We start from the raw sequence: 21,085 nt of genomic DNA on the forward strand, positions 1-21,085 counted from the left end.
AAATAGTCAGGAGTGTAAAGCATTGTCAGTGACAAAGTAAAAACATTGCCCTCATCAGGACTGATGGTGTATCACACTTTACTTGGGATTGGTCAACAGTGTGAGCACTAAAATTCCACTATACGCCTAAACAATGTACCGGTACTCTGTAATCAAACATTGGTTTAGCAAGTACTTTAAGCTTCTCAAATGGTTTTGGATGAGTCCCTGGCAGCCTTCTGTATACACTTGGTATAACAGCCTGGGAGCAAACAACAGTAAATTACACAAGGCAATGTACAAAAGGCAATGCTCTGTATATTGGAAAAAACATATATAAAATACATAATAAACTACAACGACAGCAGCAATGACAGATAAAAACACTTTATTTCACTGTTTTTTTTTTACATGAGCAGAGAGGAGGAGTTTTTCCCCTCTTCGCTTGTCTCTTCAGCCCTTAATGCCTAAGGGCTCTGATGCAGGCACAAGGTTAATGCAAATACTGGACTGCACATACAGGGCAACACAATCTCCAGCAGGCTGGCAGCACTGCAGTACTCCAGACAGGCATGTACGCTCATCTGGGTCTGTCTTCTCCAAAGCTCTCCTCTGCATCTACTGTTAGATCCATTCTCATTCTTATTTTTAATTGTTTTTCCCCCTTCCGACCTCTCCTTTCTTAATGACCGTGCAGGAAAAACAAAACAAACGAAATCAAAAAAAAAAAAAAAAATTCAAAATGAAACACAGGGGTTTGGGTTGGTGTGAATTCATTGATCCTGAAAGTCTAGAGTCCGGTTTTTGTTTTGTTTGTTTGTTGTTGTTGTTGTTGTTGCTGCATGTGGTGTTGTGGTTGTTCACAGTTCTTAATCTGAGCAGTGATCTGTAAATAAATAAAACCATGAGTCCTGGTGACGTCACTGTGTCACCTTCACAGTGAGCTGAGCAGCAGCCGGCCCCCAGTCACGCCTGCACATCAGAGTGAACCCACTGCACACTAAGGGGTCAGAGGTCATCTCACTCGCAGCCGTGACATCATCCACTCCAGGCCCTGGCATAACCTGCAGGGCGAAAAAAAAAAAAAAGGAGAGGGTCGTCAGGGCAATTTAGCCATCTGGAGTCCAAAGCACGATATACCATAGATTTGCATGTACACAACACACATCACACTGCAGTTTTCTGACTCATACCATAGAGGTCAACTGTAAACACCATATCACATTCTAAAGTTAGACAGTCCCAAATAGTATTCTCCATTCACTACAATCAGATCACAGAGTTCAGTCCAATTTAAAATAAACAGAAAGGCACAGCTAAAATCATAGTGATTCTCTCTGTGACAAGCAACCCAGTGTCTATTCCTCCTCCCTGGAGCATGGCAGTGCGGCAGGTCGTACCCTTCGCCAGTGAGAGCACAGCAGGCCTGGATGTGCCACTGATGGTCCTTCACCGAGGTGAGCTGCAGGCTCTGAGAGATCTCCGCCACGGTCATGCAATCCTTCACGTCTTGTTTATTGGCAAAGATCAATAAACCAGCCTTCTTAAGGTCCTGGGGGATAGAACATGCTTATTTAAGGTACCTACTGGAAGGTGTAATATTTTTATAAACATATTTTTTTAAATGCAAATATGACAATGGCATCACACAAATGGCTAAATATGTTTGTATTAGAAGGATGATCTGTTCCATAAGTTGAGAAACTACATCTTCAAGTTTGCCACCATGGTATGTGGTACCATGCTACTTGCAACAATGTACGATTGGGCTTTGGTTCAACTTTGTAACTAGAGCACCTACTTAAACAATATTGACAGGGCAAAAAAAAACCCTGTGGTCTAATGTTGAACTCAAAACAAGAAGGCTGAAAGGAACTGAAAGTACCCTCAACTAAACAACAAACAGTTTCTTTCGAACATCCTACTCTGCTGTGACAGAAAAATGTAATTTCTTTGTAAAAGTAATGCATATGGGTGCCTTTAAGCAATACATTTTGGCGTTATCAAATAAATGTGAAACTAGACTGGGGCACGTTTCCCAAAGTTAGCAACTTTGTTGGTAACAGGTTAGCAACTATGGTTTTGGGAAACGCACCCCTGTTGCATAAACACAAGGATTAGGACACGACACACTGCTGTCGACCTGTATGCCACTTTGAAGACCTCACTTACTTCATGTGCAAGCATTCTGTACAGTTCCTCTCTGGTCACGGAGATCCTTTCTCTGTCCGTACTGTCAACCACCACGATCACAAACTATGACGAGATAACAGAACAATAGGTCGTGTGAGAGGAGCTTGGAACATCAGCAAAGCATATTCTCAATGAATCATGGCCACTCGTTGCCATGGCAGCACCCAAGGGTGGAAGGGCTGGGTGCATCATTTCCCCTGGGGATCAATAAAGTATCTATCTATCTATCTATCTATCTATCAATGAGGGACTCCTCCCAGTTTCTGAGCAACAGTGCTGAAGATCACCTGGAGACAGGGTGGCTCATGTTGGTAAACACACGACAGCATGTATACTGTATGCTGCTGTAATACCAGTCCAATGGCAGTTTAACTGGAGGTGAACTGCGTGCACAGAAGACTCTCTGAGCGCTCGTTTGTTTCCGGTGGAGCCAGGTGTGTTTGAACTGGCCGTTATAGGGCTGCACAGTCCCGCCCACAGCCAAAATGCGGTTAGGTTGTAATGGTCACCCATTAAAATTATGTGTTTTATTTTGAGCATGTACATGTATGGTTTTGAATTTTACTGTTTGTATAATAGTAATTATGTGAGTCATGAACATTAGATACCAGAACTGAAGTAAACACACGGGTATAGAGGACTGATTTTCACACTGGTAATGAGGAACTCCCATTGATTGGCCTGTCAATCAATGGGAGGCGTTCGTGGGACATAAGTTTTCTTATGTTCTGCTATCACGTTAGGTAGGGGCAGCGCGAACAGGCCTATGTGTTTGACATGTTGGACTACGTGAGTGTGGAGTATCATCGCACGGTCTCGGATTACCCTTTTTTCGTTCTCTCGGACATTGTTGGATACTTTGCCTTTTTTTTGCTATATGGGGATTTGTAATCTGGACGGGCGTTTGCTAACAAGGACAGGCTGGTGAGATGTGGGGTTTTTAAAACCGGACTGCCGTGTCCTTCCTTATCTTTTTTGCGTTCGCGGAAAGGCTGCCACCTCCTAAAAGGACATTGTTTTGTTTGCTCGGACATTTAATTATTCCACGGTCTGGACCTATTGCACAATATACTGGACAAATTGTTTTGCGTGTCGTTTTGGGGGGATGTTGGGGTTGCTGACGCGATGCGCGCACTTTGTTTTGTTTATGAGTGAATGAACAGAGCGGGCCTCCTGTAGATTTCTTAACCCGCCGGTACAATAATTCTATAAAGCACGGAGGTTTAAAGTTTGTGTCTTTGTGTGATTCAACCGTGTTTGGTAAAACTTCCTGGGTTTATTGCGTGGATGATCCATGTTTGTATTTTTGGTTATTTAATGCATGTCCACTACTTTGATTGCCAGCATAGTGTAATGAAATAGTCGCCCCACACCTTTTGATGCGTATGGTAGCCCTCTCTTTCGGAAGCATTAGAGAGCGTTTGTTACAAGGTGCCGGAAGTAAGATTCCCATTCATTTGTCCCATTGATGTTTTGGAAAAATCCATATCTAAAGAGTTTTACAGCATGTCTTAGGCTAACCAGCTACGGCATAACTCATAAGCATACAACATACCATTTTGAGTGAAAAAACGAAGAGAAAATCCAAAAAAAGTCAAAGGTACAAGACTGTGTACATATTTTCATTTCCGAGCGAAGGAACTACTCATCCCATAAACCACCACGCCTCACTGAATAATATAAGCAAGGACGAAACGGCGCGAATATTGCCATTTGAACAATTTCCAACCGGCGACAGCACGCGAACCCTTTCCTCCAAACAGTGATTTTTATATAGTGAATGTGCAGTTAATAGCAGTTATTTCAGGAGTAATCGTGTAAATAATAGTGTTTTGACATTGAATTTTATATTTATCATTGTGTATTTTATATCGTGTGTGTGTGTGTGAAAGCGGTTAACGTTAACGTTAGCAACATGGTGCAGTGCTTCGTACCTTACTGTCATCCTATGCTGTCATCACTGCTCAGTCGGGCTGATGCATGGACCGGTGCATGGTCTGCTCTTGGACCACCATATTCAGTTTATTAATTTGCCGTGAATTATTACACAAAATGTTCATTAAATGCACAAAGAAGTATTCCTAGGTTCATGATTGATATGAATCATACAGTATGAAGGCTACAGTAGCCTAGCTAATGTTTAACTAGCAGCATTAACGTTACCAACCTACCTGCTTAACTCACCACAACTTTGTAGGTCTTGTCCCTCATGCTGGCCCTTACAAAACCCACAAGCTGACTCTTGGACACACAACAGTCAATAATGTGACCCAATTTAAAGTGGCTTTCACCCCTTTGGATACTGACTAAAACATAATATATTTCTGTGTTGCAGCATGTAGGCTAATGTTAGCTGCATTATGTAATGACATACAATGTCGAAAATGCTAAAGGTTAGCCTGTCGGCTACCTGAAAAGTTTTGAGTGTTTATCAAATAGACCACTGTAAATGTTAGTCTAGTGTATTGGCCCTGACTAAGTTTGTGTGATTTATAAACCACAATCCTTGTTGATACAAGTACCAATATTCGTCAAGAAAGTTTTTAATCACATTAAGATTTTCGCCATAGGCAGTAAAATACTCCGCCATATTTGTTAATAATTTTCGCTGAGAAAGTTTCGAACTATGACCATAATGGCCTTTCCACCAATCAGGCATCAGTGTGGGATTGTTCAGGATTGTGAGTAATGAAGTACTTATCCAAGAATTCGCGAATAAAAGGCATTTATCTCAAAACAAGGTTAGTGCCCTATGAACTCTTGGCGTCTATATGAGCATATACAATCGCTTAGTACAGCCGTAGCTGGTTTTAAGTCTACCACGTGCAGTTAAGTTTTTATGGCTTATACTGCAATTGTCAATGGAGAAATTGCATTGAATTTTTACTTCCGGCATCGGCTGTGGGCGGGACTGTGCAGCCCTATTGGTAGTGTAGTTAGTGTCTACACAGAGCCGGGTAGGCGTAGCACTAGGGAATAGTCAGCCACAGAGTGGGCTTACCACTCTTCCATGCAATCGAAGAATCAGAATGCTGGGCCGAGGCCTTTTCTGGTGAAACTTGACTTGCCCGTGAGAAACAAGAACGAGTACAATGGCAACCCCGTCCATATTTTCCCTGACTTCAGTGCTGGCCCGCTCCTCAAGTGTTGGCAGTTTGAAGATGTCAAGAAAAAACTCTGATATCTGACTCTGAACGTGATATGGAATATTCTTTACTTTACCCTGCTACTCTAAAGTGGAAGAAGAAGGAGAAGTGGAATCTTTTCTACGGGACACTACACAAACCTGCCCTGAATGACTTTAGTCACTCGTTTGTTCGACGTACAAGATTAAAATAATCTGTTGCATTATGCAGTTTTTCACACTGATATCCTTGGTTGAAGGCCTAGATGGGAACTGAAATGTCTCATTTTCTTTTCCATATTCTTACTAAAGCATTCTTTCTCTTCTTCTTATAAGCCCATGGTTGTTGAACATAAGGTATATCTTATTTGGCCTGAGTATATGGGAGGCATGATTTATTGCCTAAACTTTGTTTGTTTTGTTTTACTCTCTTTTTCTCTCATTCAGATTTGTCTGTTTCTCCTACAGGCCCACGGTAGGCCCCATGAGGCAAATTTAAATTCATATATATCTTTTATTTATTTCATATTGGCTGTCTTATGACTTGGTTTGTATATAAGGAAGCATTAATGCACAGTAAAAGTATCCCTAGTTAATATTGGCAGACAGAGCCTGCTTTCTTTCTTTTTATGTCTGTGTTTGTTTGTGTGTGCATGGAGAAGCGTGTGGGTATGTATGTGTGTCTTTGCATGTGTAGCTCACCTACTCCCTACCCTCTGGGCGCCCTCCCTATTCTGATTGAGTAACCCCTAGGCAACAAACGGCAACTGCAAAGAAAAAACTTTAACAAACAAAACCAAGTTCACCACGATGATTCTGGCCTTCCGAACTATAATAAGCATAGCCTATTGTCATGGCTGTAGATAACATATGAGTGATGAAATTTTGGCTTATTTTAGGAAAAAAATATTTGAAATACTACTAAATACAATACCTCAAAGTATTTTGTTGCAAACTACATTTTATTTTTTCCAATCCTGCAAAATACAAATTACCCTAAAGTAATTAAATACGCATTTCAAATACATCTAATTAAAATACTGCCCATGTCTGCTTACAAGTAAGGCACAGGTGCAGGTCATAACATGTCATTATGACTGGTAAATTAGTGTGCGCTAGTTAGTTCACACCGCAGGAGGCAGACATAAACCATCCTTTGCCTTTTATATGCGATTGTATCAAGTTCTCCAAACATGTGAGCGTGTCAAGTGAGAGGTCTCACCTCGGTGTTTGTGTAGTAAGTGTTCCACGACGAGCGCAGGGACTCCTGACCCCCGATGTCCCACATGAGGAAATGGGTGTTGTTGACCACTATCTCTTCCACATTGCTGCCTATTGTCGGCGAGGTGTGTACCACCTCGTTCATTGAGCTGGGGAAATGAGAGCAAATGAATACAGTTAGCAACCATCCAGCGTTGGCCAATGAGACACATCCAGGGCCCCAATTTTAATAGTGGGCAAAGGCCAAAGTCAGTGAAAAAGCAAAGTTCCCATGCATGCATATCATATGGCATGTGGGAGTCAACTACATTTGCATTTAAGGTCTTGCCCATGGTGTTAAATTAGCAAATTCATTTTGCGTAGTTATTAAATTAGCTTTAGTTAGACCTTGGTTTCCAGGCTACCCCAGTGTGTGTTCAATACAAAGATTTTTTTTTTCTCAGTCTTCTTTGTTGACCCAACTATCGGAACTCCCCCTATTACCGTCGGTCCCGTATTTCCACCGTCTTGCGTGTATGTGTCACTTAATATCTATACAAACCAAGACAGCGGACTCCTAAAGAAACGCAACCACTCACACCATAGGTCAGGGGTCTCAAACACCCGGCCCGCCGGCCAAATCCAAATGTAAACAGTGTTGTAAGGCTGCGTGTACACAACCGCTTGGAGCTCCAGTGGAATTTTAATTTCATGACGAGAATTCTCGGTCTAACCGTTAATGTGCCGTTGAAACGGTGTAAATAGGCGACCCATCAGGCCAGCACTATAACTCCGAGCGTGGTAAACAAAATCGGATATTTCAGGCAGTAAATGCTCCCGTTAAAAACCAAACCAGATTTTGTTCAAATCCTTTAAAGGTTCCTTTAGTAAATGTTATTTTGAAGTGTTAAAAAACATTGTTGTCTTAGAATTTCTGAACAAAAGTGGTGATAATTGGGGGTGTTACGATATTCCGTTTAGTTCTCCTGTTTATACAGATAAGAAACTAAAAAAAGGCACGTGTGTCCTACTAAAACTACCAAGCTACCAACCCCAAAAAAACATGCAAACCCTTGTAATCAACACCCACTGCGCCAATGGCACTGATAAATGTGTCAACTTGTAAAACTGACAACATTGTTGAAGATTATTTCTGTGTATTTTTGCAGGGTGTTCGAATCCAATAACTACAAACCACTAAGACAACCTGGACAACAGATGTGTCTGTTCTGCACACCAGATCATAATTTGAGTATCATAACCAAAGTAAAAATATGAAAAACAAAATAAGTAAAAAATAACCATTCTTGAGACATGAGACAACTAAATGTAACTGTTCCCAGGTTTATTACATTTACCATTAACATTTAATTTTACATTAAATTAACACAATGTAGGAAATACCCCTTTCAGCCATTTTAAATGCACTATGTACCCATTTAGAGGTTACCAAATTTGTCTAAAATTGACGAAAACATGATTGCAATACCAGGCGTTCTGGAAATCTAAGACACTCTCCTCTGTGTGGCATCAAAATGAGTTTAAAGCCATTATTCTTTGGTCAAAAAAATATTTTGCTTTAAAAAATGTAATGGTAAATTATATGTGAAACATATTTAACACCATCCTTCTCATTTTTATTTTTTTTAAATGAGCAGGTGAAAACATGCTTCCTTTTATAAAGGTTTCACAGTTGTGTCCCCACTTTTATGTCAAAACTGGCAGGCATCCACTAAAATTTAACAAAATTAGGCAACATCAAGGACACAAGGACCCACCTTGCTAGAATACATCAATGTCAGACAGGCTTTGATCAATTTTAGTTTTTGAATATTTTGTTCAATTTAACATCCCCTGTGTTGTAACCATGATATGTCAACACAATCATCAAATTTTAGATCCCATTACTCTTAGAAGATAGTAGATTGAAGCAGCAAGCATCAATAGTAAACACAAAACGGTTAGGTTACCATTCTGTTGATATTGATACAGCGGATAGGCATATTGGAACAGTTATTGATGACAGACTGAAATTTGATACAAAGAATGCCTGTAACAATAATCTGTAAAAAGGGACAGCAATGTTTGTAATCCTTTTAGTGTAATAGATTTAATGCAGATGTCCGTATTTGTCAACTCGACTTTTATCCAATCTGTAAATATCAAGGACAAAAATCACCTATGCTATATTGTGGTCTATAGACTACACAGAACACCCCTAACACGCCTGAAATTGTCCACCAAAACTCTGTTGCTCGAGGATACCTCTGCGCTGCGGTCCTTGGCTCTTATGTGTTTTCTCCAACAGTGATTAGAGGTGGGTCCGTTTTTTTAGGGCGCTTTCATACCTGGCTTGTTGGATCGGAAGGTTTACCCTAAAGATTGGTTCGATTAGGTTTATGTGAAAGCAACAATCACTCTCGGTTTCGGAACAAAACAAATGGGCCGAGACCGCCTGGAAGAGGTGCAAAATAGGTATGAAAGCGTCCTTAAATAGACGGTAATGGGACAAAGTGATGGACAGATGAAAGGTTCATCAGGGGTGCCTTGAAACTGTCCGTGAGGGGGGTGGGGTGGATAATAAATAACTGAACTGAACTACTCCATTAATTCCATTTATCTTGTGAAAATGATTTGTTGTGTTGACCATCAATGCTGTCAGACCATCAAATTAATTCACAAGTTGAAAGGTTGCATCAGGTCATCTCTCTCTCTAGCTGAGTACTACATGGTAAATATGAACATGCAGTTTAATTTGTTATGGCATAGTTTATTCCCCCCCACTGTCTGTCGTTTCTTTTGTCCCTTGTCTCAGGAAAGACTGTTTAAATGATTTCCTTTAACTCACCTCGCCTTGCACTACCATTTCCCTTATTACCAAAAGTAGCCAAAAAGGAAGTTGGGTCGGTACTTACAACTGATAAAGAATGGTCGTCTTCCCTGCATTGTCGAGGCCCACAATGATGACCTTGTGCTCTGAAACATATAATGAAGCAAACACAATGTGAGGAGCCATTTCATAAGACCTGATGTACCTACCATGCCTATCAAAAACAGATCTTCCACAAAGTGGTATTCTCAATCAACAGTGATGATGAAAGTGATAAAAGCTTTTCTGTAAGTGGTGAAAAGTAGTGATATCGGTTTAGATTAAGGCTTCGTTATATAAAGCTTTGAAGTTAATGAGACCAGCTGACTATTTTACCATAAAAGGAAGTAACAAAGACCTCCTCCTTTTGGTTTCATCTTGATTTTTAGGCAAATACATATAGATTATATTGTAAAAGACTATCAAGACAGTGAAAGTCTTTTTTGTCTGGGCCCTGAGCCCTTTGTTCTTGTTGAAACACTGAGGACATTGTTAGCCCTTTGCAGCTCCGGTGATGAATCATCTTCAAAAGGGACCCCTCTCTCACACAGCCTGCCACTGTAATGGCCATAAATCAGTCAGGGACCCACACAAGCACACAACACAACCTGAGCTGGACTTGGCACCGCCAGACCTCACAGTTTGTCCAGAGAGACTATGGTTACCCTCACAGACTTGGGCTAATCTCTGTCGCTTTCATGATTCCACAACCACACTCTTCTCAGCAAAAAAGTGTGATAATATCGGTTAATGTTGAAGTTGTTTAAGTATGAATTACCTTACTGTTTGCAAAGGTTTGTCTCGAATAGAATCCAATTCATAAACAATTTAACTGCTAGTGTGTTAATCTGAAATGCTGTAATGAGTTGCTATAAGAATTAGTGTCTTATATGATTACAGAGGTCCTTTAGTTTGCCTTCTATTATTTCTGACACAGTTGACTGGGGACTGAAACTTGGTAGCCAACTCATTCAGTTAGTCCAGCAAACACCCCATGGAGTCAGCTGAAAGAAAACAGGATGTTCATATAATCTACTTAAACACAAAACCACACCCGATTCCCAGTCTCTTCCTTGAATCTGTACTATCGAAACAATTTTCTTGCATACCCAGTGCTCAGACAATGCATGTGTTCCATATACCAAAACGCATAAAAACATTTTTATTTTATTTTAAAACATCAAGACCAAAACAGCCTCCCTCTGACCTAGTTTACAAGCTGTCAAAGTCTAAGCCATAAAGCAATACACAAAGAAACTGAAACATCAGTGTGCAACAAACTGGCAAAAGTGATATTGGCAGGGCAAACTTTTCCCTCTCTGGTGAGCTCATTTGTTTTTCTGGCTATTCTTTTGTTTTTACGTTCAGATGTGGGTGACCCATGATGCACCCAGTCCAAGGTCAAGTCCAAGACCTGATTTCCTCTCAGAGAAACACTGCTGTAATGTCAAACAAACATAAAAGGGAGTAGCCTATTATTTGCTGCTAGTGTGTGGTATTTCCGTTTCAGCCTATTCAACATCTGACAATTTTCTGAGGTGATTATACTACAGCTTAGAACCAGACAAGCCTCAACCAACTTAGAACCTGCCTCAACAGACTATATGCCACAGAGGGCTATTTAGCCAGCACATACATTTCCGGTGCAGTGTGAGCTGTGTTGTAACGGTGTGGGTACCTGATCTGCACGGGTTACCAATACAAACAAATAAAACAGCACTGTAGAGCCCTGCACAGAGGGCTATTTAGCCAGCACATATGTTTCCGGTGCAGTGTGAGCTGTGTTGTGACGGTGCAGTGTGAGCTGTGTTGTGACGGCATCTTCTATTAGATTGTGCTCCTTTCCTGTTAACTCACAGGGCAACTCTTTACTCAACTTTGACGCATAAATCCTTCAGCATCTTAACATGCTCATTCACTCCACCAGAAATATGCATTTTTTTTTTTTTTAAGTTTAGCATGCAACATGTAAGCTTACAAGAAAGACCTCAAGGAAAGATACAGGCTGACAGAAGAGCAGACTTAAGCAGAACTTGAAAAGAGAACCAAGCCTACCACAATCATTTCAAAACTATGAGGTCACGGCCTGAAAACTTGATTTGAGCTGTAAACTAAATAATGGATCATCAGGCTCACCCGTGATCTAAAATACAAAACAAAGCGTTTTTTATCAGTGATTAGGCTATAACCTATGATGTGAGTATCCTACCTAAGGAGGCATATCCTTTAACTATTATTTGTCAGGGCAGAAATTTGACATCATGAACATAAAGTATACAGTATAACTTAACTTATCACTTAACTTAACGCTACAGTATGCTTTTTTTTTAGGTGCAACACTATTGGCGAACAACATTCTAAACAGGAAGCCATAGATACGGGCTAACAATAACATGTCTGACTGGTTTCCTGTCAACAATCAACTCAGGTGAAAGCTGTTTGCTGCCTGAAATATTTGATGATCTCTGATTCACTTTTATGATGCTCATCAGCTGGGGGAGAAGGAAGAATATGACAATTCTTTCCTTTACAACTTCTCCTTACAACTTTTGCAAGAAACCCCTGTCCATTTGTTTTCAGCTTTCCGAATGCATCTGACAGGCTATACGTGTCGTCATCAAACTGCAAAATTGTTCTGTAATCCTCACTATACACACACTCTTACGTAGGGGCACACAAAATAGGCTCCGACTCCCTGACGACTTGTCTAGTACCTTGGAAATAATCTGCTGGCTGTCTGGAGTATGAGGGCGAGGCCTTTTCCACAGGGAGAGAAAATATAATGCTCGAGTTTAAAGTAAAAAGGCAAACCGTATCGCTGCCTTCCTGCAGCCCGTGGCATTTGACCTATATAACACTAAAAGCACAGTTCAGACGAGTGGAGACAAGAAATGTGAACGTTTTTTCAGCCCACACGCCTGTGACTGGGGTTTAGTCTAAGCACACTAGCAGACTTTTTGATCTTGTCTTTCTGGGCTAAACAATAACATCTCCAAGACGTGGTGGATTCAGCATTCCCATTTAGAACACTGAAATGATAGCCTACTTGTGGGTTGGCCACAATGAATGCTCTTGAACACACAGGGTGGAAAAGCTGGGCATAGCGCCGCAGTACTATGGTTGACTATAGTAGTCAAAAAGGATTCATTTGGATTTTACCATTTACACTGCGTCAGCCACTAACATAAAAAAATACATAAAAGAAAAAATTATCACAGCGAAAAACATCTTCAACTAGAAATGTAATGCCAGAGGAATTACAATAGTGGATGGAAAGCTGCTGACTTAATGTTGGTGGGGAGATTCTGGGAAAAAAAAAAAAACATTGAATCACTTAATCTTTGAGTTCATACAAACCCTCGTACCAAAAAACCTAGTGTGTCAAGGCGTTCTTGAGATATAACACTCAAGGTGTTTTTGACCTTGACCTCCAACATCAATTCACTTCATCTTTGAGTCCATACAAACACTCATACCAAATTTCAGGCACGTATGTCAAGGCATTCTTGAGATATCGCGCTCAGAGTATTCATGGACTTGACCTGCAACATCAACTCACTTCATCTTTGAGTCCATACAAACACGTGTACCAAATTTGAAGCATATGCGTCAAGCCGTTCTGGAGATATAATGCGCAAAGCATGAGATATGGCTGTGACTTTTATTTTGACACACGGGAAGCAGTTAAACAGGATGTGTAGTTTTGGGGAGCGCCACATTGTATGCATTAGAAGCTGAGACAGTTGGATTCACAGGTGACACCTGTGCCAGTGTTCTGATTAGCCCGGGAACTACTCTGGGAGCTTAACGAGCGCAGCTGGCTTTAAGCCATTATGACATCACAGCCATTCAAGTCTATGGGGGAAAAATTAGCTTTTTAACATTTTTAATCCCCCATTTCTCAAAAAGTATAAACTTAAAAATAAACTTAAAAATAAAAATCTGAAATAATAACTCTCTTGCCCCACACCAGACCTTCAGAAAGGTTAATTCAACATGTGTGTACGTTAAGCGGTTAGAGTCGCATTTACTCTTGAAAAGGTAAAAAGAAAAGGTTATAATAAGAAGAAGCCAGGAGATTTCAAGATAGTGGATTCCATTCACTATAATTATGACCGCCCGGCTTAAGCCGGGCGGTCATATAGGTTTAGTCAGATTTTTTTTTTTTTCTTCTATTTTTTTTTTTCTTTTTCGCATGCCCAAATTTCCGTCAATGATTCCCGGGACACTGAAAGACCGGGGTACACGAAACTTGGTGGACATGTAACCCCACATGGATAGCATGGAACCATCGTTTTTCGTTTTGATCTGTAGCCCCCCCGCTGAATTGGACCCCCCGAAAGGAGGGTAGGGCAGACACAGTTTTCTGTGAATATCTCGAAAACCGTAGGGTTTAGGAGGACCATTTTTTTTTTTGTATGTTGATCTCAAGGGGCCATGTCAACCCATTCCATAACCACTCATTTCATGTATAGCCACCTAGTTAAACACAAAAAGTAAAAATGAGGTGGTGTAATTGAAGGTATCTGTGACCGAACATAGTCAAAACTGCACGAAATTGGAAGTGTAGGATCATTATGACACCCTCTGTATGCACGCCAAGTTTTGTGGAATTCCGTTCATGGGGGCCACACAATAAATTAATTTATGTTACTATACACCAACTGGCCTGTAGGTGGCGGAGACAGTTTTCTGTGAATATCTCGAGAACCGTGGGGCCTAGGAGGTCCACCTTTTTTGTATGTTGGTCTTAAGGGGGAATGTCAACCCATCCCATTACCACTTATTTCATGTATAGCGCCACCTAGTTAAAAATTAAAAAGCAAAAAATTAGGTGTTTTCATCTCAAAACTGGTCAAAACTGCACGAAATTAAAAGTGTAGGATCATTATGACACCCTCTGAATGCATGCCAAGTTTTGTGTACTTTCGTTCATGGGGGGCCTTACAATAAAATAATTTATGTGTACATTTAGTGACGTACACCAACAAGGATTCCCAGGACACTGAAAGACCGGGGTACACAAAATTTGGTGGGCATGTACCCCCACATGGATAGCATGGAACCGTCATTTTTCGTTTTCATCTGCAGCCCCCCCGCTGGACTGGACCCCCCGAAAGGAGGGTAGGGCAGACACAGTTCTCTGTGAATCTTTTATGGTATGTTGGTCTCAAGGGCCCACATCAACCTGGCTCATAATCACTCATTTGTGAGTTTGTGAATTTTTTTGGAAGTTAAAAGTGGGTTGAAAAAATAATGGACACTTCCTACAAGGACTGTAATTTACCGCAGCGAACATCTAATAAGGACAGGACGATGTTCACATGAAGTGTAAGTGAGGATGAAGTGAGGATGTTTATCGGACATGCTTGGTTTTACTGCAGGTACGTTAATCTTGTAATATCAATAAGGACCTAGGTAATGTTACCGTTAAGCGTTGGTTGAGTGATGGAGGCCCATTTGATTGATTGCATTTGTAGAAAACTATAAATGCGGTTATACCAAGCAAATTGATAGCAGCACTGTTTGTATCTTTCGACTGTCATTTTATTGCACGTGCTACAAAATCATTCTGTGCAATGGAAGATTTACCAACGTTACACCGGTCTGATACAGTTTTGCCTATACATGCGTGAGACTGAGGCGCCTGTTTATTTTGTTTTAAGTGCGTGCAGGGTGTGAGAGGGGAATCGATGTGCTTTGATTCCAGCTTGGTAGTTGTAGTCTGTGAAATTAAAAAGCACGTGTGTGTGAAGTATCCAAACAATGACACCTTCATTTCATTATGGCTGCTTTAGCAACACACCTTAAGCTACTGTGTAGTGGGTCCCATTTAGAAGTGGCTACTTCATTCAAGGCTGTCCTTGACTCATGGAACTGCGTGAATGTTATTACAACTTTTTCGCCCGCGATATGGCAGTTTAAGTCCGCTTGATACTGTAAGTCGTAAGCCATTGGTTTCCAAAGGAGATTTTATTTTTGTGTAGCCAGCATAGCCTATTGACAATTTATGTTGTAAATAGGCCTACCTTATAATCCTACCTGTAGCTTAGGGAAGCTAACAGCTTTCTATTAGGATCTAGTTTGTTAGTTACAGTTTTGTCATAACTCCCTAATGCATTTTTTGCATTTAGAATAGCCAGAGCGTGTATATCTCAATCTGAAAATTAAACAATACCGGTGCCTATGGACTAGGCTGGGTGAACCCAGCCTGATCTGCCCGCTATTTATTTTTTGATTTCTTAAAAGATTGAGCTTGGTCTGATGAAAGCCAGACTAGCCATGGACCTCAGTTACACAATGCAAGGGAACATGAATCAGCCTATATTTGCACGAACAATAACGGACAAATGCTCTTCAACTTTGGCCCGTTAAAATGTGTATGAACAGTCTAGCGAATGATTTCATCAAGGCCCATTTGGACATGGCAGTTATTTGCACCACTGGTTAGATGTAAAACAGCATTTCGTTTCAGACTACTGTTACTTAATTTGTGCATTAACAATAACGTTTCAGACTACTGTTACTTAATTTGTGCATTGACAATAAAGTATTACATGAACTAAAGATGACTAAAATCTTATGTAGAAGAAGAAATATTCACAAAAAATCCGTCCATCCAAAAATGACCTTTGTTTTTGATAGCTGTTGAAAACGGCATGGAACTGACAGAGATGTTTTTGTTTATAAATACATAAAAAATAAATAAATAAATAACATTATGCTGATACCTTTTGCTTTTCCCAAATACAATGTAGCCTACAGGTGTAAGTGACCTTTCATCAATCCAGTTGCAATGGATGAACTGTGATGACCTGCCCTACTTGTGATTGTTTAGAGATTTTAAAGGTTTTATAACAATGCTACATCTTCTTTGGCTATTCTACAATCTATTCACCTTTTCAGCACAAGTAGGCTACTTTCTGTGCAGCCGCACACACACACTCAGGCATGCCAAACAAGCATACACAAAAGTTTCAAGAGTGGGGGATGGAGTAAAAGATGGAGACAAATTGAAGTGTGATTTATTTTCGCGGAATGGATGTACAGGACTGAGCGGCGGTCATATTTTGTACCGCTATGCGGTACATCTAGTTATACAACAGTTAGGTCCGGTCGAGCTATTTAAGAATTTTTTTTATTGGACGAGAGGCATCACGAGCACATCCCAGCACATCCCCAGACTTTTCACTGTTGGTAATCATTCCGCTTATTGCATTAAATTACCAACACAAACGTTAATTACTACTGCCGTTTTAGCGTTAGCGCCGCCATGTTGGATAATTTTTTCCGGGTTCACTTGCAAGCAACGAGTGGTGTCACATTGCTTGGCAATGGTAAACGAAGAGGTTAAAGATCAGAACTATTTGTGGGTGAAGGATGAACGAACAAAAATGTAAATAAATGATAGAAAACAAAATTTCTGTATAAAAGCAATATGACACTCGTGGTCGTGGGGTTGGATATCACCACAGCTGTAATTCGGCGGTAGGTACGAGGCCGAAGGTAATTACAGCCGTGGCAATATCCTTTACCAGCCCCACGACCACGAGTGTCAATTACAGCCGTGGCAATATCCTTTACCAACCCAAATCCCACTCGTGTCATATTGCTTAATCTTAAAACACCAGCACATAATGCTGAAAAGCCAAGCCTGTACTGAGTCCTTAATGTAAGGCTTTTGGGAACCACTCAAGAACAAAATGGCAATGCTCAAGAGACTACCAATAATCTCATGACCTAAATATTTGAAATAACCTGAATCAAAATGGCTATTTTTTTTTTAACACAGGCCACAGCAAAAACAACTATTTGTAGATGGGGGTCATTCTATGAAAATAAATTTATTTTGTAGAGAATCAAACAAGGCCTGAAATACACTGACTTCCCAGATTTGAGCAGCTAGCTCATTTATCACAACCTTATTTCCACTGCGAGCTGAACAGCCCACAATAACAAAGCTGAAAACCTCAGGCCTTGTCTTGCACATGCATTTTTCTGTCTTCTGCATCATTTCTGTGCAATGGAAGTTTCCTTGTGAAGTGCTGGCAGAAGTGTGATGTTGCTGATATAGACTGTTATCTTTTTTTCATCATAACCTGCCTGTGCGCTGAAGACATCCATTTCCCTAAACCAGCCATCTGGCAAGCCATAGTGTAAATAGACAGATTTAAATAGAGAACAGAAAGCTGCTTACTTTGAGCAATGTCACAGATGAAGGAACAATACTAATATTAAGCAACTTTATCAATAACATTGTAAATAATAAATAACTAATTTGACAGCCAACACTACTACGCTTTGTAGTTCAATCCAATCCACATAAAAATAGCTATGAATTATGTTCTGTTATGTTAAATCTGGCTGGTTTTTTCCATAATTAACAGCTGGATACAGTCATGATGAACTAAAACAAACCCAATGCTGGATTGACGATGGATAAGACTAACTAGTATGCTGTGGACATGCTCTGCTGAAGGTTTGGAACAAAGAGTATTTCACAAAATAAGACCACTTCTCCCTAGTCAAGGAAAGTCAGCTTGTGAGATTTCCTTCCAATTCAACCAAATTAAAACACATCCCTAACCTCAACATCCTTAACTTTTTTTGGGTTACCATCATTCACTCTAAACTGAAATTGAATTTCTAAATTGAAATTGATAAATTCAAACATGTTTTGACAGTAGAAGTAAGATATGCCTATTTCATAATTTCTGAGTATGTAACTTGCTATGAACATCAGGCATTATACTATATTAGGACTGCAGAGTAACAAAGGCCATTTATGTGTGAACAAGGTCACATGACATTTTAACACAAAGAGCTACTTTTGGGTACAGGATGTATGCTTGATGCGGTGTTGCAGGATTCTTTTTTTTTACTTCAAATTGATGGCTGACCTCCAAAACGACCAGCTACAAGATGGGACATGCCAGCCACTGAAGCTAGAACTGATGTTACACATAGTACAGCAATCCTTAAGGCTACTGATTTATTCTTCTCATTCATTTAATAATTTGAGCTATTCAATTAGACGTTAGCTGTCTATGTAGGACCCACCACATGTATAATTTATATAGAGGATCGGTCACTAGGGATGCACCGATATATCAGCCAAACATAGGTATCGGCCAATATCGGCCTTGTTAACTCCTAATCACTTTAGGACTAACCTGCTAGGCTGTGTCATCCCACACCATTGTCTTGTTAAAGAAAAGACCACCACACTAGAAAAGTACAAGAGAAGTAAACAGGTCTAAACAGGTCCATTTATTTATTAACAGAGCATATTAATTACCTTCTATTCGATTTCTACTTAGCTGTCCCCTATAGCTTACACTTTCCAAGAATCTGAGAGAAAACTTAACAGACAACTTAAATGGACAAACAGACAACTTAAATGGACAAACAACAGACAACTTTAATTGCTATCTTTTTGCCAATGGGTGCTGAATCAGTTCTACATTTCCACTGACTGTTATGTGTGGAATGCTGCATACACCAAGATTCATAAATCTGATTTTTTTTGTGTAAACTTCTTTCCAGGTTTTGTGCATGCACAACGTTTTAGCATGTATTCCACACAAGCCTCTGTTCTCTATTTCCACTGGCTGCTATACTATGCAATGGTTGTGCAACATCCCTCATGTATCCAATCCAAGAATGTTAACTTGATACCTACTAGCCTCCTCACAGACAGACAACCACAGTCATATGAACACACCACGAAAATGTTAGCCTACGAAAGACTAATGCAGCATGCATGAAGGCTAGGTGCTACTAAAGGTGATGTACCTGGCCAGTGCAGTAACTAGGCCTACCCTTTATCCTTGCCCAGTGGTTCTCAACAGGGAAGGGCCTACAAAGGGGCTCGGGAAGCTACAAAGGGGGCCTTCAGGTTACAGTTCATTATATTAAACAATGACCCTACATTATCAATTGATCTAAACATCTTTGTGGAAAGCTTTTTAATGAGCTGATTTCAAGTTAGGCTGTATTGGAATGTGTCATGAAACACATGACAAATGGAAATCAATTATTCTACTTGTGATATTTGAAGATTAGTGGAATGGCAAAAGTTGTTTTGACAAAGTTTTTATGAAATTAAAATGAATAGGCTTGGTGACAGGCAAACAGTTATCACATTTCCTATGCGGGGTTTAGAAATAATGTTTCCGAGGACACGTGGGCTTAAGTATATGATTTTTTTTAATGACAACAATGCTGCCTGATAGAACGTTAGTCAACCTACCATTATTCCCCCTATTCCTTGTTTTGTATTGAACACTTCACGTAAAACTAAGGTTCGTTATAAGGCGTTGTCAATGTTAATAAAACGATTTCGTATCGCTTTGTAAATACAATGTTTGATAGGACCATCATTAACGTTAGTTGCCCACGTTTATGACAGTGTTTATTTTCTGCGTTTAGCTGTCTGTTTAAAACCTTGAAGTCAGGAAAGCTTGTTAGCAAGGCAGCTGAGCACCACTATCCGATAAAACGTCTAACTTATTAATGTAGTCTGCCAAGCCGCCTATCACGATGTTGTAAGAACGTCCCTCCAGTCATTTAATGTTAAACCATCACTGACGAGGCTAGACATTTGATGTGCTGTTTGGCTTATTGAACACTCAGTAGTTATTGTTTTACATCTGGAAACAACTGCTGTATGAAGGCTTTCCAAAGCGTAACCGTTTCCAGTACGCTTTTATGAGGAGCTTTGCTAACCAGTTGTGTTAGCAATGCGTCGCGAAAATGATAGAAAAACAACACACTATTACTGGAGTATGTAACCCGCTGTGTGCACTAAGTTATAATATTATCTTACATACCAAAATATTATAGTTTGCACTAATGGTTCCATCACTGCAAATACGAGAGTTCGTGGTTCTAAGCTAACGTTAACTGTACACTGCTAACTACCTTACGCTTACCATAATAACGTTACAGCTTGCCAATTAGCCAGCCCGCTAACAAACTGCATGTAAATATAAGCTACTCCACAACCACTTACTGTTAATGACATGCTTACCTTGGTGATTAAACAGCCTCCATAACTTCGTAAAAATAATTCCCATTGCAGACCAAGGGCCTTCAGAGGCAGCCACAAATTCGAGACTTTGAAAACAATCTGCTGGCTCGTTGGTTAGCCCAAGCTAGCAAGCAAGCTACCAAGAACTGCTGGAATAGCGAGCATTGAATACTTCAGTTTCCATTAAAGCAAGACCTTTGCCACGATCTCATTGATTCTACGAAGAGTTAACGATATATCGACATTTTTGGAGACATCTTCTTACACGTAGGTACACTGCGATAGCCTAACTACCCAGCATCATACACATCTTAGCCGAGATCTGGCGAGAAAGGGATCAGGCCTGGTGTTCGGGTTTGCTGCTCCAGAGTACAGCGCTGTCGATGAGGAGGACACAGCTGTGGCTATGCAGCAGCTCAACCAGTGCTGACACATGGGGCCTCAAACTGAAAACGTGTGACGTATGACTGCAATTGACGCTCACCCCGTAGTCTCGCATTCACTCATTGTCCAGAGGCCTCTGACCTGATCTGAAAACACCGGGGTCCTTAAAGTGTTAAATACCACACTAATTACAAAAGTCTCCATCTATAACACACTGAAAGTTATTTGATATGCACAGCATGCGTTTAGTTAAAGACCTGCCCTGTAGCCTAAACTGTGAATAGGCTATAATTAGGCCAAGGTC

At 40.3% G+C, this 21,085-nt stretch overlaps 1 protein-coding gene across 2 annotated transcripts; it reads right to left on the reverse strand.

Annotated features, from left to right (window-relative positions):
* Positions 1-350: 350 nt before the first annotated feature.
* arl5a (ADP-ribosylation factor-like 5A) lies at positions 351-20,855 on the reverse strand. 2 transcript variants are annotated; one of them, XM_048239835.1, is made up of 7 exons: positions 20,398-20,855; positions 18,539-18,592; positions 9,412-9,472; positions 6,519-6,666; positions 2,152-2,235; positions 1,380-1,531; positions 351-1,043 (listed from the first exon to the last, which is right to left on the reverse strand). In XM_048239835.1, the coding sequence occupies exons 4-7, from the start codon at positions 6,660-6,662 to the stop codon at positions 995-997; spliced, it is 429 nt and encodes a 142-aa protein (XP_048095792.1). In that variant the 5' UTR covers positions 6,663-6,666; positions 9,412-9,472; positions 18,539-18,592; positions 20,398-20,855; the 3' UTR covers positions 351-994. The 2 variants fall into 2 exon arrangements, with proteins under 2 accessions (XP_048095792.1, XP_048095791.1); XM_048239834.1 differs by lacking the exon at positions 18,539-18,592.
* Between the last annotated feature and the right edge of the window lie 230 nt (positions 20,856-21,085).

Source organism: Alosa alosa, chromosome 3, assembly GCF_017589495.1.
Source record: "Alosa alosa isolate M-15738 ecotype Scorff River chromosome 3, AALO_Geno_1.1, whole genome shotgun sequence".
Lineage (NCBI taxonomy): Eukaryota > Metazoa > Chordata > Actinopteri > Clupeiformes > Clupeidae > Alosa > Alosa alosa.